General features: G+C 46.8%; 5 protein-coding genes across 5 annotated transcripts; 2 read left to right on the top strand and 3 right to left on the bottom strand.

Moving 5' to 3' along the window:
• Positions 1-1171: 1171 nt before the first annotated feature.
• On the top strand, positions 1172-2726 carry N7529_003658 (arylsulfotransferase family protein; the record flags this gene model as incomplete). Its single annotated transcript, XM_057239185.1, has 3 exons — positions 1172-1315; positions 1375-1847; positions 1907-2726. Coding segments are annotated over 3 exons (1437 nt in total), but the record flags the coding sequence as incomplete, so codon positions are not given.
• Positions 2727-3057: 331 nt separating this feature from the next.
• On the bottom strand, positions 3058-3373 carry N7529_003657 (uncharacterized protein; the record flags this gene model as incomplete). Its single annotated transcript, XM_057239184.1, has 2 exons — positions 3058-3129; positions 3191-3373. The coding sequence occupies 2 exons, from the start codon at positions 3371-3373 to the stop codon at positions 3058-3060; spliced, it is 255 nt and encodes an 84-aa protein (XP_057098479.1).
• A 3368-nt stretch (positions 3374-6741) lies between these two features.
• On the bottom strand, positions 6742-8298 carry N7529_003656 (MCT family MFS transporter; the record flags this gene model as incomplete). Its single annotated transcript, XM_057239183.1, has 4 exons — positions 6742-7171; positions 7224-7807; positions 7855-7961; positions 8010-8298. The coding sequence occupies 4 exons, from the start codon at positions 8296-8298 to the stop codon at positions 6742-6744; spliced, it is 1410 nt and encodes a 469-aa protein (XP_057098478.1).
• A 3256-nt stretch (positions 8299-11554) lies between these two features.
• On the bottom strand, positions 11555-13059 carry N7529_003655 (AIM24 family protein; the record flags this gene model as incomplete). Its single annotated transcript, XM_057239182.1, has 7 exons — positions 11555-11836; positions 11892-12111; positions 12164-12282; positions 12333-12503; positions 12565-12636; positions 12710-12828; positions 12894-13059. The coding sequence occupies 7 exons, from the start codon at positions 13057-13059 to the stop codon at positions 11555-11557; spliced, it is 1149 nt and encodes a 382-aa protein (XP_057098477.1).
• A 367-nt stretch (positions 13060-13426) lies between these two features.
• On the top strand, positions 13427-15902 carry atm1 (ATP-binding cassette Fe/S cluster precursor transporter ATM1; the record flags this gene model as incomplete). Its single annotated transcript, XM_057239181.1, has 7 exons — positions 13427-13801; positions 13848-13916; positions 13978-14092; positions 14143-14411; positions 14465-15511; positions 15560-15776; positions 15832-15902. 7 exons carry the CDS (start codon positions 13427-13429, stop codon positions 15900-15902), a joined length of 2163 nt encoding a protein of 720 aa, XP_057098476.1.
• Positions 15903-16256: the final 354 nt, after the last annotated feature.

Here is a 16256-nt window from a genome sequence, read left to right as displayed (position 1 = left end):
AGGGACGATGTGTTAGCATCGTGTTACCGTACTACACCGAGAGTGTAGGAGAGTGAATTACAGAGACCACAAAATCCCATTCTCTACAATGTGGTGCTTAGCCACAAAGTTTGATTATCCGGTGATTATATAAGGGGGCATTCAGGAGATTATATCTAATGATTCGTAGGACAACGTAATTTACTACGCTTCTAACTCGTCTCTATATTGTGGTGTCATCATTGCTGTAATAATGTTCTTGAGAGTAGAGATATGATGAGAGTAACAATGAAGTTATAAACTGTGAACTGCAGACTGGGAGAGAGAAGAAGAGAGAGAGAGCGAAAGCGGGCTGGCTGACTATCTCAAGATGCATGGGAGACTATTCCCGAACAGGATGGCACCTGATATCTAAACAAATGTCAAATTACCATTAATATCCGAAGACAATAGATGAGGTTGAAACTGTGCTTGTCATTACAATGAGAATAATCTGAAAATAAAGACGATGATATCCCAGTCAACTCAACTTTACAAAGCTATGTACCACATTCCGCCTAATACTTCAATCAACCGATGCCTTCACTCCTTACTTGAAGATCAGCATGTTGCAGATAGAGGAATGTAGATCGATCGTAATGTATTTACGGAGTATAAACAAATCAATTGTTCGACTGTGGGGTCTATCACATCCACTAACTATTCCTCGCCTTGTAACGGAGTACCTAGCTCCATTCAGTCAATTACCGCTAAATTCACATTACATAGGAAGATGATCGATCCACACAGCCCATAGCACCGTGATCTACTCCGTACCGAATCTCTTTTGTCCCCACAGCCTTGATTGGCTTTCATAATTTGCACCCCTTTCAGTATTTTTGCGCTCTGTACTCCGTACGGAGTAAATAATCCATAAAACAAGAAATTATTTTGAGGCTTGGCGTCAATAGGGCATAAACCTTGTATACATTCTTTTGCGCCCTGAATACAAACATCATTGTTACTGATTATTACCCTTTAATCTCCTTCATGGAGCAATGACACCAATGCTTGACTTTCGAACTGCTTTTCTGCTACATTTGCTATTCTGCTCTCATTGGAGTAGATTGATTGTGGAAGCAACTAAGCTGCAATGTTTTGAATCAGTAGGAAATATAATTTTTCGATCTGCTTAGAAACCCCTGCTTATGAAATGACGCAGAGACCAGATTTATGCGCGCCCATACTGGAAGTAACACAGTATGATAAGAGCTTTGTCAACCCCGCGCACATTTTTCTGTCCCCAGCAAATGTATCAGAGAGTACGACTGGGCCATATATCTACAGCAGCTCTGGGGTACGTTTTAAAAACCTACGGTCATGATCAAAATATCAAAAGCTGATCTTTTCTTGTAGGAATTAGTTTGGCATGGTGCAAATATAACGCAACATGAGGTCAACAACTTTACTCCTTGCCAAATTGCTGCCGAAGAAAAGCTATGCATGCTAGATTTACGGCATGGCAAAGGGGTTAAAGCAAGTGGCCCAGCTTTGGCTGTTAGCCGTGACCTCGCTATCTCCAAAGAGGCAGGACTGATTGAGATAACTGGTGGGCAATCGTTTGATATGCACGAGCTCAACTCTGTCGACAACGGAGCCGGAATAGTGACAATCCATTATATGCCACGAATACGGGATCTGTCAAGTGTGGGAGGCCCGATATTTGGATATCTCAAAACTAGTGGGTTCCAAGAGATTGATGTCAAAACCGGGGCCGTCAATTTTGAATGGGATGCCCTAGATCATTTTGATCTATCAGAATCACACATGGATATCGGAACGCCTAGTTGGGGGGATGCTTTGAGTCCCGAAAGTCCTTGGGATTATTTGTGAGTCTCTTCCCTGGCTCTATCACTTCATGATTAAGATCATTAACAACTTTCCCAAGCCATATCAATTCTGTTGATAAGACCAGAGACGGAGATTATATAATATCCGCGCGGCATACAAGTACAATTGCCAAAATCTCCGGTAAGAATGGTACCGTTCTGTGGCGGCTTGGAGGTAATCGCTCCGACTTTACCTTCGAGCCTGCTCTGAATTTCAGTTCTCAGCACTGTGTTCGATTACAATCGGAAAATGACACCAGCGCCGTTCTATCTGTTTTCAACAACGGCAATGATGGAAACAAGCAGACCGCAAACTCATCCTCAGGACTTTTACTCCAGCTGGATTTGATAAACAAGCATGCTTCTCTTATACGTCGCTACCCAGCTCCGAATGGGTATCTTAGCCGGAAGAAAGGCAGTCTCCAGATTTTACCCGGCGGAAATGCATTTACTCATTGGGGAGGTACCCTCAATGTGACGGAACATTCACCAGACGGATCACATACTGTGTTCCAAGCCAATATCGTAGATCGGGATCAAGGTGCATATATGTACCGCGCATGGAAAGCAAATTTTACAACCTCACCGATCACCAGTCCGGACGTCCACGCTGTGGCAACATCCAAGGCCGGACCGAGTGTGTACTATGTTTCGTGGAATGGTGCAACTGAAGTACATGGCTGGAGAGTCTATGCCGCAAAAGAAAAGGCAGATGACTACAACTTGGTTGACACCTTCCAGAAAAATGGATTCGAGACAAGATTGGAGATCGCGAGTCTCCTGCCTTGGGCCATTATTGAGGCTGTCAATGGAGCCAACGAAGGTATTCGCAACGCCACACCTGTACATGCAATCCACCACGTCGTCGATAATGGCCAGAGTGCGGTTCAGACTTGGTTTAGGGATTGGGATCAGTGGTCCATAACTCTCATCTTGTTCGTCGTCATGTGTGGGGTTATACTATTTCTTGTTTTCTGGCTAAGAAGAACTCGAAAAAAATTAAATGAGCAAAATGATTTAGCATAGCTTGTTTGCTATTATGCCAAAAAAAAAATAATCAAAGCCAGAGGTTCCTGTGTGTATCCCTTGCGGCTTTTGCTGTCTCGGACACGCGTTACAGCGGATTCTGTTCCATGCACAACATTTCTGACGGAACATTCCCCAGACGGACCACATAAATTTAGTAATACATCACGGTGTTTATTTCATGTCAAAGGCCTTTATTATAGCTTTCCTCCTCCTCCTCCTCCTCCTCCTTTCCCTCCTCCTCCTCCCGGCTCTTCTAAATGGCCGTCGCAACTTTAATCGGCATAAAGGTTACGAGCGGTTTAGTCGTAGTCGACCTGGGGGCCACGCTTATCATAGTCGACCTGGGGGGCACGCTTATCGTAGTCGACCTGGGGGCCACGCTTATCATAGTCGACCTGGGCGGCACGGCTCATGAGGGCGTCACCGTTACCCTGATTGCCCTGGGGAAGAGCAATGGCAACCGCGACCAGGGCAGCAAGAGGAATAAAGAGCTTCATGTTGACTTTTCTAGGCGGATTATTAGATCTAGACCGACTTGATTGGAACCAAAACTAGATATGATCGAACCTTTGAGACCAGCTGTGTAGACGGCAGCTTTGTTTAGATTTTGGAATGTTGGTATTGAGGGAGACAGAAAACCACAGAAAACCACAGAGCTAGAGTAAATTGAACGAAGTTTCTGGCACTCGTCTATTGAATAGATTATATATGGTTGTCAAAATCCCCACTGACAATACTGGGCTACATCATTCCTGAAATTCTTCATGTGCATGAATGGTCTCACGGTAGCTCCACTAAAGCCAATAGTATTGCCTCTTTCCATTTTTCATATTTACGATTTCTTTTGTTGAGTATACCTACTTACTACATACGATCATTCCGTCGCCCTAGTCTATGTCGATCACGTTGATCCCCGAAAGTGTAATCCGTACATGAGACCGAGATGCCCGAAACTGACAGTACAGATTACACGCATCCTGTTGGCATGAATCTCGTACCAATACGCCTAGGTGAAAACTCACTGTTATATTATCTACCACTTCATTGGAATGATCTATCGAGGCCGAGGGCAAATATATTACTTGAAATTCTCACTCTAACCTTAGTGCACTATGGCGCAAAGATACAGATCTGCTCACTGCAGCCATCGATTTTGAACTACGTAGGAATTGATGGTTCGTACAGATACGAATGAGGTCAAAAGTGAATGTGAACGGGAGTCTAGCATGCTGTATCCGTACAACTTGGAATGCATCTTGAGATCGCTCAGATCGTAGATCCCCGAAATTTAGGAAGAATAGGATCTCAGGCATATACGTACGACATATATTCTCCTCGCCGACGTCATATGCAAGGGGTACCAAGAAAGCTACCTACCCATTGAGAGTCTTGTGGATTGACAATTAATGAACCGAAAATTAATGCCAAGTAAACAATCCGAGATCATAGATCTCGCGATCGCCTAACTTCGGCCCAAAAGAGTGCTGATCCAAAACCGAGGCACACTAGATAGGATGGGGCTCCAAGTGGGACACAGAGGTTGGCCTATACAACACTTTTACGATACAGAGTATATATTACAATGTATGCAGCCTGAGGTCATTTCAATTTAGAGCGCCTTACGGGAAATGTTGCTAATCAATTGAACAAACCTGAACCAAGCCTGCTGCGTGGTAATAAGCCCTCAAAAAGGGAAAATAACACTTCGTTGGAATTTTAATAGCCTGCCGTCACATTCCAACTTGACTATATGCCATGTCTCATGCCACTAATTGTAGCTCGTTCGAAGCGGATAATAAGCTGAATATCTGTCTGCCAAAGAAGAAAAAGAGCAATACAACGTATATTCACTGTGTCATTTTCGACATGGGAAATAAGTAAATAGTAAAAATATACAACAGTAAAGATTCGCTGGAGATGACCCACCCAACTACTAGTTCACCGGCGGGTGTGTGGTTTAGGTGAGGCCAATAGTTGGGTGGGTGTCGTGTCGCCCTACTGACTGACTACTCCCTAGGCAATGTCTCAATCTACGGCAAGGCATGTGGGCCAGAAGGTGGAACGATGTGTTCCTCATGAAACGTCATGCTGGAAACCCTACACCGCAATTTCTATTTTTAATGAAGTGAAGACTCCAGCTGAGAGAACAATCCAAAGCCGTGGAAAGATCTTCCTCAGAGATCGATGTACCTTGTGGGGTGTGCATCATGATCGACAACGTGACCAGTTCTTGAGATCAATAGCGGTAATTTTGTATGTTGATGTAGCAAACACAAAGCGAATGCAGGGGTTTAGTTATAAAGAGCTAAGTTCGATCACCTTCTAGCTTCTTTAATGCCAATATTTCCTATGGAAGGTTCGATTTTCGTTAAGGGCTTTCAGTGAGAAGAAAGCAGACACCAATCTGCCCCACCGATTACAGTGCAGGGCTCAACTCTTTCTTCGGCAATACTAGATCTGAAGAACGATACTTCCCGATGAGGGCAAGATTCTCGCTGAATGTACTGTTGCGTTTACGTTCGGCTGTCCAACTGCGATCTTTCCAAGGCCTCTTTTCACTCCAAGACATCACGATTAACGACATCCTCTTCTCCCCTGGCCTGGATTTCATTATACAGATAGAGAGGTTGCGCAATCTACAACCAAAACAATCGCTGTCTGAAATATTTCAGTATAATTAGTTTGACAAGGATCTCAAATACAACAATAGAGTAGTTAATTCGAGGTAATATGGAGAGTACTCCTTAATGGGTCAAAATTTGCCAAAGCCTATGTTTTTTCAACACCACCTTTGAGCCAAATGACCCTGATATCTCAGCCTCCATCCTATACACCAGCTGCAACATCACCAAATCGATGGAAGGCGGGGCCGAAAGCATCACTGACCATATGCGAACAAGCAGCGCATCCTTTTCAAATACCCAAATAAGCTTGTATCGACAGCATGATAATCCAGGTCCAATGGCCGTAGAGTTTTCTACCCGTTGCTACCATGGTCCTATCAAAGGTGCTACTAGCGACCACAGAATCTCGATATGCTTTATAGGTAAGAGGCTTTATGCGCCCCGCTGGAACAATCCAACCAGCGACTTCTATTTCATTCAATCGATCTCATCTGTCGGCTAATTATAGCATTGATTAAAATTTATTTGGTTCTTTGAAGGAGAAGATCGGCAAGCATATCAGCTATAAAAGGGCGAGATGCCCCCGCTGTTTATTTCATACAACGTGTGAAAAGAGTATTATTCCACTCACATCATGAAGTTCTCCATGATTACCATCTTTGCATTCTTTGCACTAGGAATTGCGGAGGAGTGTGGTCCAGGTATGATAATTGCCAGTTCGTGAATTTATTGAAAAAAACATAGGCTTATGATGTCGCGTTTCTCCTTGCTACATATAGGCAACCAGTGCGGATCCGGCGAATGCTGCGTTGATTCGGATGGGAGTAGATCCTGCGAACCATTGGCACGACTCGGTGAACGCTGCTGTAAGTCGAACTACCGTGACTGGAGGTGTCATCGGATGAGTTCTAGATGGAAACTCAACTAACCCGACTTTTCGAAGCTACGGGACCGGTGCTGGGAGTGTATGCCGATCTATGCCCATGCGATGGAGGCATCGATTGTCAGTCTGGTTTTTGCGTCCACTAGAGGAAATAGTGAATTTGGTCTTCGCTATGATCCGGAAATATGCTAGAGGGGTTGCAAAGCTCTCAGCGAGGCCCACATTCTCCTCTGGGCGGGAAGCAATTCAGACTGAAGGGATCAAGAATTCCAAAAGAAAAGTTCTTATAGTTATCGATTAAAAGTCTAATTAGTCTATAAACAAGTGCTATGTACTTCTACCTGTCATATCCAGGCTATTAAACCTTATTAAGCTTAAACCCACCAACAGCACCCCTCGCCAAAACAAACAAGACAGACCCAGCGATCATCACAACACCACAGAAAATCTGCAGGCGGGTGTAATCGCCATGCAAGACATCCGGTACCAAAGCACCGCCAATTGGAGTACCAGTTAAAGCCGCAAACGAGATAACAGCAAAGAAAGTACCGTTTCGAACGCCCACCTGGCGCAGATCAGAGATCTGGGCAATGCAAGCAGGCGCGAGGGAAACGAATGCTCCAGAGCCGAAACCGTACAGTGCGCTGAAAATGATTGCGGGGATGTTGCCCCGCGACGGGAGCCAGAGGGCTAGCACAAGAATCGCGGAGAAGAATGTCGTGATCACCATCGTGTTGTAGCGACCCACTTTATCGGCGAGGTAGCCTGGCAACGTACGGCCGAAGATGCTGGTATGTGTTAACTTGGGCTTCGAAGCTGCGCGAGAGATGCAAATCTTACCTAGATGCGTTCAAGATAGGAATCAAATACCCAGCCAGATTCTGGGACATGCCGTATCTCTCTGCCTGCGTAATGACAAAAGTGAACGGCAAAAACATGCCCCAAAAGAAACAAAAGGCGCCAGCAAGCGTAAGCGCAAACTTCAGCTCTGCCAGCGGTCTCAAGAAACTCAATATATCAAATGGCTTAGGGCGGTGCGGCAGCCTCGACTTGATCGTTAGATTGGCGATAACGAGCATGAACAGGATCAGAAAAGCGCAGATGCGCATAGCCCACGGGAATCCGACTTCAGGAATCAGTCGCGTGACCATAATGGGGAAGATGACGCCGCCGAGACTTGAGCCTGCGGCTGTTACGCCGAGAGCGAAGGCGCGGCGTTTGGCGAACCATGTGCTGACGGAGTTTACGGAGGCGTTGAAGATTGCGCTCGCGCCGATGGGACTGCAGATTCCTTGTGCCAGGATGAATTGGTAGTATTCTGTTGAGAGGGAGGCCATCATCAGCCCGAAGACGTGGAGGAATGTGCCTAGCAGGAGGATGTAGCGTGGGCCGTGGCCGTCGAACATTGTTCCGAAGATTGGACCCTGTATTTATTAGATTTAGTTTCTTGGGGAGGGTTGGGTATACTTACACAGAAGAACATCACGAAGGTCTCGAGCGATGTGATCCATGTAACTGTGCTGGTGGAGTACTTGCTCAACTGGTGGCTTTCATAGTATGTCTGGAAGACTCCAATGCCTGGTTTAGGTTAGAATTTTGTTTTCTTTTACGGTGGGCTTGGCTTACAGTTGATCCAGCCAAAGCTGACGAATAGACCGGAGAAGGCTCCTAGTACGACTAACCATGCTTGTGCGCCTCCATCGGGTGGCGGGCCGATTGCTGGCGTCGCAGGTGTTGGACCAGCAGCAAACGACTTTTCAGTTGATTGTGGTTCGGCATTCTCTGGGCCAAGACCCTTTTCTGGGTCATTATTGCCATGCACACTTACGGCGGGAGTTGTGTCATTGGATTTTTGAATGTTAGTTGTAGCGCTGTCGATGGAGGGAGCGACTTCATTATCACGTTGGGTCGTCATTGTGGTAATTTGGAATGATTGTTTTTTGTCTTCGCTTTTTGGAAATGGGTTTGCAAGTATAATGGTTTCAACCTACAAGCGATGTTAGAAGAGATCTTCAGATTTATAGACATTGACAACAAACGGGAAGTATAACACGAAACAAGGTTGTGCAACATTGAATAAGATCGATTCGAAACGCAGTACCACTTACCCGTGGACCAACGGCAAACGGTGCAGTCCCGTTAAATAAGCCCTGAGAGACGTTGCGGATTGCAATTCCCCGGTATTAGTTACCCGGATTGAGTCGAGGTCCGTTTGAATCTAAAGGATTCCAAGTCTTATAATTTGTACTTAAAGGTGGTCACATTAGAAATCTAGAATGATAGGAGAAAAAAATCCACGATCGCGCCTTCGGTCTGTCGCGTCTAACTAAGTCCGAGTTACTTGACTCATTTTCTTCATTTTTGGTGATTTGCGCCACTAGGCTGGTCCTAAGCATGGTAGCTTCTCTGCGGTTTGTCAGCGGTTCAGCAGGTGGGGACCGAGCCCTTGTAAGCCCTTGGTCTTGTGGGACCGGACTGTCCATGTCCAAGGAGCTTCCGACGATTGATAGCGGACATCGAGTCTTAGCCCGAAAGACCGAGGCGGATTTAACTCGAAAATCCCGAGTATCAGGAGGTTGTTCACATCAGGTCTTTTGGGCAAATGTATACTCAAATACTCATCTTAATACCATTCCCACTAAATGAATACCGATTTGAAACACATACACCAGATTTTAGGCAGTGAGCTCAAGGTTGTTGCTTTTTGAGTGAAATTGCCCCCAAGTGAGCACCCGACTGGGCGGGCACCTGAGCATCATGTAGGAAGTATTAAGCAAGTGTTAAGCATCAGGATTCCCCAGGTGAAATGGAGAGAAATGTGAGGCAATCCTAGTTAGATCATGTGACAGTTTACGACAGTCTCATTAGCCCTAATTACAACCATTAATCGTATAGAAAGCATAAAATCTCCTTATTTAGCTTTCTCTCTTTCTTCCATCGCTCTTTTCCATCTGATCATCTGATAACGGTTCAGCCCCAAACCTCGATGTCGCCTACTTTGGGTCCCAATACCCCGGACTTGCCTTGTCCAGGCCCCATATTAAGCATACTTATAGGCTTCATACAGGGCCCGGATTGGGTAAATTCTGAGAAATGGGGCTTGAAGTAGGCGTATCGGGTAAATGGAACCCGTTCTAACTCGGTTTGATGTAGCATTGGGGCTATTATCTCTCGCACAGTTAAATTCGACTGTATCCCTCATCTCCATAGACTCAAATAAGAACAAACACCACTTACGTGAAGTGAGAAGCTTCTTCTAATTCATACTGCGGCCAAAAATCAAATTGTTGACATTACTTGTGAGCATCCATGGATTGAAATGGACCTTCATCCAGTATAGATCAGCCAAATCAAGCTTGAGCTACTCAGACGGCGTTATACCCAGGTTTCCTGCATCATCAAGCGTAAAAAATTCCTTAATCATGTTTACTACAGATTCGGAGAGCTCTGTTTCAGACATGGGCACCTGCATAGAACCAATTTCTCGATAATGCTCAGATGAATTTCTCAAGGTATCCGTGAAATGTGCGACTGAAGACCTTCACATCTGCTTAGCATCAGCATCTTCCAGTCCCAAATCCTTCTGCCTTTGATCCTCCGTATGGGGAGGACATTTGACGTCAAGGAAACAATTGGAACTTTGAACCTATCAAATGATATTAGCATCACCTTTTCTACCATGGATGAATCCTTCTGCAAAGAATCACCCTTTTCTCAAAATCTTCAAGCTGTTCTAAATCCTTCGGGAATCCCAAAATAATCGCCCATAAGTGCTGTTCGCAAATGACTTGAGTCTCGTTTTCGAGTAGCTTAACGATCAAACTAGCGGGTATGTCAAATTGCTTCTCCAGACAATTTTAGATGATTCCGTGATGGCCATAGTTATAATCTTGCGCCTTGTCGCGAAGCATTTATCTACAGAAATATTTGAGAACGAAAGCTCTTTGGAGGACTGGATAGCGACTGTTTCGCAGGCCGCTGAATCCCCTGGGAAGACTTCAGCGAGAAAGGTCAAATATCAAGTCACATATCACGTAGCAAGATAATTGGCAGTCACTTTTTTCGCTTAGCGAGGTGATCTTCTCTTTCCTGGGACAAGAATTCCGCCCACTGACTAGCCTCTTGAAAACCCCGAGAGTCCTTGAAACTCCTCGGAATCTTTTTTTGCCAAAGTTCTTTTGTTCATACTCGTGTGCTTGGACTAGGACACTCGAACTTGCCCATCTCCCGAACCCATTTTGATTCCGGTGTCTCGCCCTTTTCATACTCTAGCCATAGATCACTGATGTCTTTCGCTTTTTCTGGGCTGTAGGCACAGAGCAGATTTTCCAGATATCGGAAACCATTGCGCTCCATATCGTTTTTCCCGATCTGATATCTGTCAATGTTGCTAGGTCTGACAGAGTAACATAATAAATAAATCACCTTTGGGACCTTGCAAAGATTGGAATGTCTCCTATGACTGACCCTGCCGAATCATGTACTAAAGTCATTTGGATGCATTTAGCCCTATCTAGGTTCATGTTTTCCTTTGGTAAAATGGCAGCGGCTGAAAATAGGATAGGGGACTGTAACTACCGGAGCGAGCATGGCTAAGATGGCCACTAGAAAGCTATGCGCCGCCACACTCTCGCGGTTCAAAATTGTTCTCAGCCATCCTGCTCCGGGCAAATGCTTTAGTGTTTTAACTGCATGGAGAAAAGGCAAGGGTGTGTTTTCCATTGTGACAAAGTGTACACATTTGGGATTTTATGAACTGATAAGAAAGGGAACAGTATGCACTTATAATATGACTGATCCCTGTTCTTCACCTCGTATATCCTTCAATTCATTGTGTACTAGATAGATCTGCCTATTACTTTCAACTTAGGTGCCTGTTCGGCCGTCTGTCCGGCTGCCTTTCTCAATATTGCTACGGAATCTCCCACCGAGTATTTACTGATGTAGTGTAATGAAACAGCATGCGCAGATGCCTACTACGCAGTTCCTAGGCCTCAGAGTAGAACCACAAGCAAGAATAATAGAGATTGGTCAAGCAGATATTGCCAAGATAAAGAAATGCCCATACTGTACAGGATGCAACGTTATACTCATCCTAATTGGAGGCCGCTCTAGTCCATACAGAGCCCAATGCGAAGGTCTCCAGTCGACCCGTTCTTAAGTCTTTCGATTTAGTTGCGGCCAGCCTCGTCAACCTCCGCCTTGCCATCCTTGCGGATCTTTGCAACGCTCTGCCTGGTGCCTTGGATTTCCTGCTCCAGTTGCTCGACAGAGCGCGTCAACTCAGAGATATCGCTGGCGGCCTTTTCGGCCTCGGGTTGAGAGGCGGGCGAAGTGAGGCCACGGGGAACATCGGCGATTTCGTTGACTTCTTGCGCAGATAGAACGTCGTTGATGCGGGGACCGCGGGATTGCACGAGGATGGTGGTGGGTCCGTCAAACTGCATGAAGAGCTGGATTGGAACGTTAGCTGTTGGATACTTTATGGCGGAGGGAGGATTGTCGTACTCTATCTCCCCAGATGGTCACTCGGGACCAGGTGCGTAGCTTGTGGAGCCACTGCATCGTGGTCTTGTATGCCTTCGAGTCGGACACATCACGGATGAACTTCGCATTTTGCAGTAGTCTCGGCAGCGTCTTCAGGCCTGGGATCTGGAAGCTGAGGGTGGTAGATTTGAAGCGGTAGGGACGGGGAGGGTTGGAGGACATGGTGTAAGCGACCACATTGCTATCACACATATTAGTAACGCCGGAGATTGGAACTGTGTCGGTACACATACCTGGGGTGCGCAATGTATTGCTCGCCGTCCTTTAATTCGATTGAGTACAGCTGTCCGTTGCCAACCAACGCTATTAAGCCTCTTCCTGTTACCTCGGAGCTACCCCAATGAGACAAGCTCTGCACGGATTAGCCAGAGTTTTCCACCGGGTACTGGTAGATTCACGAACCAGGTTTGTGTTGATAGTTGGTTTGATAGACAGAGACCGGCCGGTCCATGCGAGCAAAGCCCGTCTTTGGGCAACCATCCAGTCCACAGATCCATTGACGTTCACCACAGCGAATGAAGTGTTAGGGGACCGAACGGAAACAAGGGCTGTGACGGGGGTTGCGGAAGAGACCTGGGAAGTGTTAATGGCTGTCTTCCAGGCTGCGATATCTTTACTATCGCGCGCATCATACCTTCTGGTAGAGAAAGGGCACTCCGACAACGGCCCTTCGGAAGGGTTCTAGAACGCTCAAGGTCGAGATCACCTGTTTGGATCATACGTTAATGCGACTGTCCACACAGCACAACACTTCACAACAACCCAGCGGGTCCTCATACATTATCTGCCTTGCCGCTCAATCCAACCAGAGTTCCTCGTCGTGTGTATAGGTTTTGCGACGCGGAGAGCGAAACCGAAAGGAGCGAATATGGAGCGCCGATGACATCGAATCGCGCATCTATGAAGACCGTATTGTTAGCCTATGTCCCGAAGGCGATATTCCGACCGGGGAAGCCCAATTACCTCGTGATTCAACAGAGCTGGGCGTGCTAGCGAGGGGCAGGCTGTCGCCATTGACCGAAGGCACCCCAGTAGGCGCGGCGCGAATTTGCACAAATCGCGTCTGTCGGTGAGCTCGAGGGACCACTCGAGTCCAGGACAGAGTCCGAGCACCTCCCTGGAGACGCATTGTGTTTGTGAAGTTGAATTGGAGAATTTACGTCAGTCTCCGGGATAGAACATGGAAATCGGGTAATCGTGGTCCCGAGAACATGCAGACGCTCACAACTGCCCCTCTGAATTGCGACATTCGGAGTTTCATTGATTTTATAAATTCGATGTTTCATACGGATTTTCCTTCTTTTTTTCCTTGACTATTTGCGACCAAATTTGCATTATTAGCGTTTCCTCCGAACGCGGCGACTACCAAGGTTTCTCCACAGCTATCGGAGAGCTGCGTTGCACCGCCAATCCTCTCACTCGCACTATGCTCTGAGAACCTTTTGTTGGTAACTTACACTATTCCTGGAGGTCAGAATTTATAATCTCAAGCAGGCATGCTGCTCAGAGCCGCACGAGCGCCGTGCTGGCGTACGGCGCATGCATTCGCATACCATCCGAGCTTCGCCGGCCAGCTACGAAGCACGCGACTCAGTGGAACACACTTGCGAGTATTCACATCAGACCAAGGTCCATTACAAAACAAATCGATAGACGAGAAAAGTCCCGCATCTGCGACTGCTGGCCCTGCCTCTACCCCCACTCCACCACAGTTGGAGAACGCCAATATCGTCCAGAAGTCGAAAGAAAGCGGCGATGCGAAGACACCGCCTAAAAAGGACTTGCTGAGCGAGCCTTTGGCCGCGAACAAGGAACAACGAAAGGCCGATTGGGCTATTATGAAGGAAATGGCTAAATACCTGTGGCCGAAGGTAATACCCGAGCGCCAATGGTATCGAATATGTGGATATTGACTAGAGCTGTCAGAACGACTGGGGTACGAAGCTCCGTGTTAGCACAGCACTTTCACTACTTATCGGAGCAAAGGTAAGCATTCTTCGCTATGATTGCGGTATAGCCAAGTTATGCTAATGTAGGCTCAACGCAGATCCTCAATGTGGAGATCCCCTTCTACTTCAAGAATATTGTCGACTCAATGAACGTAGATTTTGCTACTCTCGGTGGAACCGCTTATACTGTGGCCGGCTCGATGATCATTGCCTGTAAGGAGGAGACCATGCCAGAGAAGAGAGTTGTGGCTGATTTATTCTAGATGGTGTGACACGAATTGGAGCGACAGTGTTCCAAGAGCTCCGCAACGCAGTCTTCGCTAGCGTCGCGCAAAAGGCCATCCGGAAGGTGGCGTCAAATGTGTTCGAGCATCTGTTGCGACTAGATCTCAACTTCCATCTCTCCCGGCAGACCGGAGGTCTGACCCGTGCTATCGATCGCGGTACTAAAGGCATCAGCTTCCTCTTGACTTCTATGGTCTTCCATGTGGTCCCGACTGCACTTGAAATTTCACTTGTTTGTGGAATTTTGGTAAGATTCAAACGATACCTCGGACTTTGTAAAGACTTTATTAACATTTTTAGACCTACCAATATGGCCTCCAGTTTGCCGCAATCACTACGACGACAATGATTGCATACACAGCATTCACTATTACGACAACCGCGTGGCGGACGAAGTTCCGCAGACAGGCTAATGCAGCTGATAACCGTGGAGCAACCGTGGCCGTAGACTCACTGATCAACTACGAAGCCGTCAAGTACTTCAACAACGAAAAGTTTGAAGTCGCACGATATGACAAGGCTCTGAAGAACTACGAAGATGCATCAATCAAGGTGACCACATCCCTGGCATTTTTGAACTCTGGTCAGAACATGATATTTTCCTCTGCGCTGGCCGCAATGATGTATTTGGCTTGCAACGGAGTGGCCACTGGTACCATGACTGTCGGTGATCTCGTCATGGTCAACCAGCTGGTCTTCCAGCTCTCGGTACCCCTCAACTTCTTGGGCTCGGTTTACCGTGAGCTGCGTCAGTCCCTGTTAGATATGGAGACCCTGTTCAACTTGCAGAAGGTGAACGTCACTATCCAAGAGCGCCCCGATGCTAAGCCTTTGCAATTGACGCGCGGTGGCGAGATCCGTTTCGAAAACGTTACCTTCGGCTACCACCCGGAGCGACCGATTCTGAAGAACGCCACCTTCAGTATCCCCGCAGGACAGAAGTTCGCTATCGTCGGTCCTAGTGGCTGCGGCAAGTCCACCATTCTGCGTCTGCTGTTCCGCTTCTACGATGTTCAGTCTGGCCGCATCTTGATTGACGGACAGGATGTCCGCGATGTGAGTCTCGAGAGTCTCCGCAAAGCCATTGGAGTGGTTCCTCAAGACACACCTTTGTTCAACGACACTATCATCCATAACATTCGCTACGGGCGGATCGATGCATCGGACGAAGAAGTTCGCCGTGCCGCAGAGCGCGCACACATCCACAAGCTGATTGAGAATTTGCCCGACGGTTACCAAACAGCTGTTGGTGAGCGCGGAATGATGATTTCCGGAGGAGAGAAGCAGCGGCTGGCAATTTCCCGGCTGATTTTAAAGGATCCGCAACTTTTGTTCTTCGATGAGGCAGTAAGTGTTCACTCATCGTGTGCCAAAGTCATCAACTGACCTAGCTAGACATCTGCCCTCGACACCTATACGGAGCAGGCCCTTCTTCAAAACATCAACAGCATTCTTAAAGACAAGAGTCGTACCAGCGTGTTCGTGGCGCACCGTCTTCGTACGATCTGCGACAGTGATCAGATCTTGGTATTGAAGGATGGACATGTGGCGGAGATTGGCTCGCACCACGAGCTTCTTGGCCGTGACGGTATCTATGCTGAGCTTTGGAATAGTAAGTCTTTTGTACAGAGGGTAGGAACATCGAAATATCGCTAACTCGGTTCTAGCCCAGGAATTGTCGCTGGCCCAGGATGTTGATCTAGAACGGAGCCAGAGCGAGGAAGATCCTAAGGCTTGAATCAACTTCAAGTTAAGATGCATATAGATCTTTAGTACCAAACAATACATAAATGATGCATATAGCCGTACAAGGCCACACATGCCGTTTGTGTGCTGCCCATTTGCCTCCCATAGCTACAAACATTTAGCCTTTCTCATTTCCAGAAGACCCAAGACCATATACACGTCTTGTTTTATTTATGCGCTCTTCCTTTCCTGAGTCCAATTCAAAGCACACGACCGTTCACTTGTTGAAAACGGTGTCTCCTTTAAAGTAGTTCAGTCTAATGCGGCTTGTGGTGCTCATAATCCTCCGGTGCGATCTAATGTGCTAAACTACAGCGCAGAAACAAATGGCACAAGTATACTGTTG

The sequence above is a fragment of the Penicillium soppii genome (assembly GCF_028829465.1).
Source record: "Penicillium soppii strain IBT 18220 chromosome Unknown utg000004l, whole genome shotgun sequence".
Classification (NCBI taxonomy): domain Eukaryota; kingdom Fungi; phylum Ascomycota; class Eurotiomycetes; order Eurotiales; family Aspergillaceae; genus Penicillium; species Penicillium soppii.
This window is presented reverse-complemented; position numbering and strand designations above follow the sequence as displayed.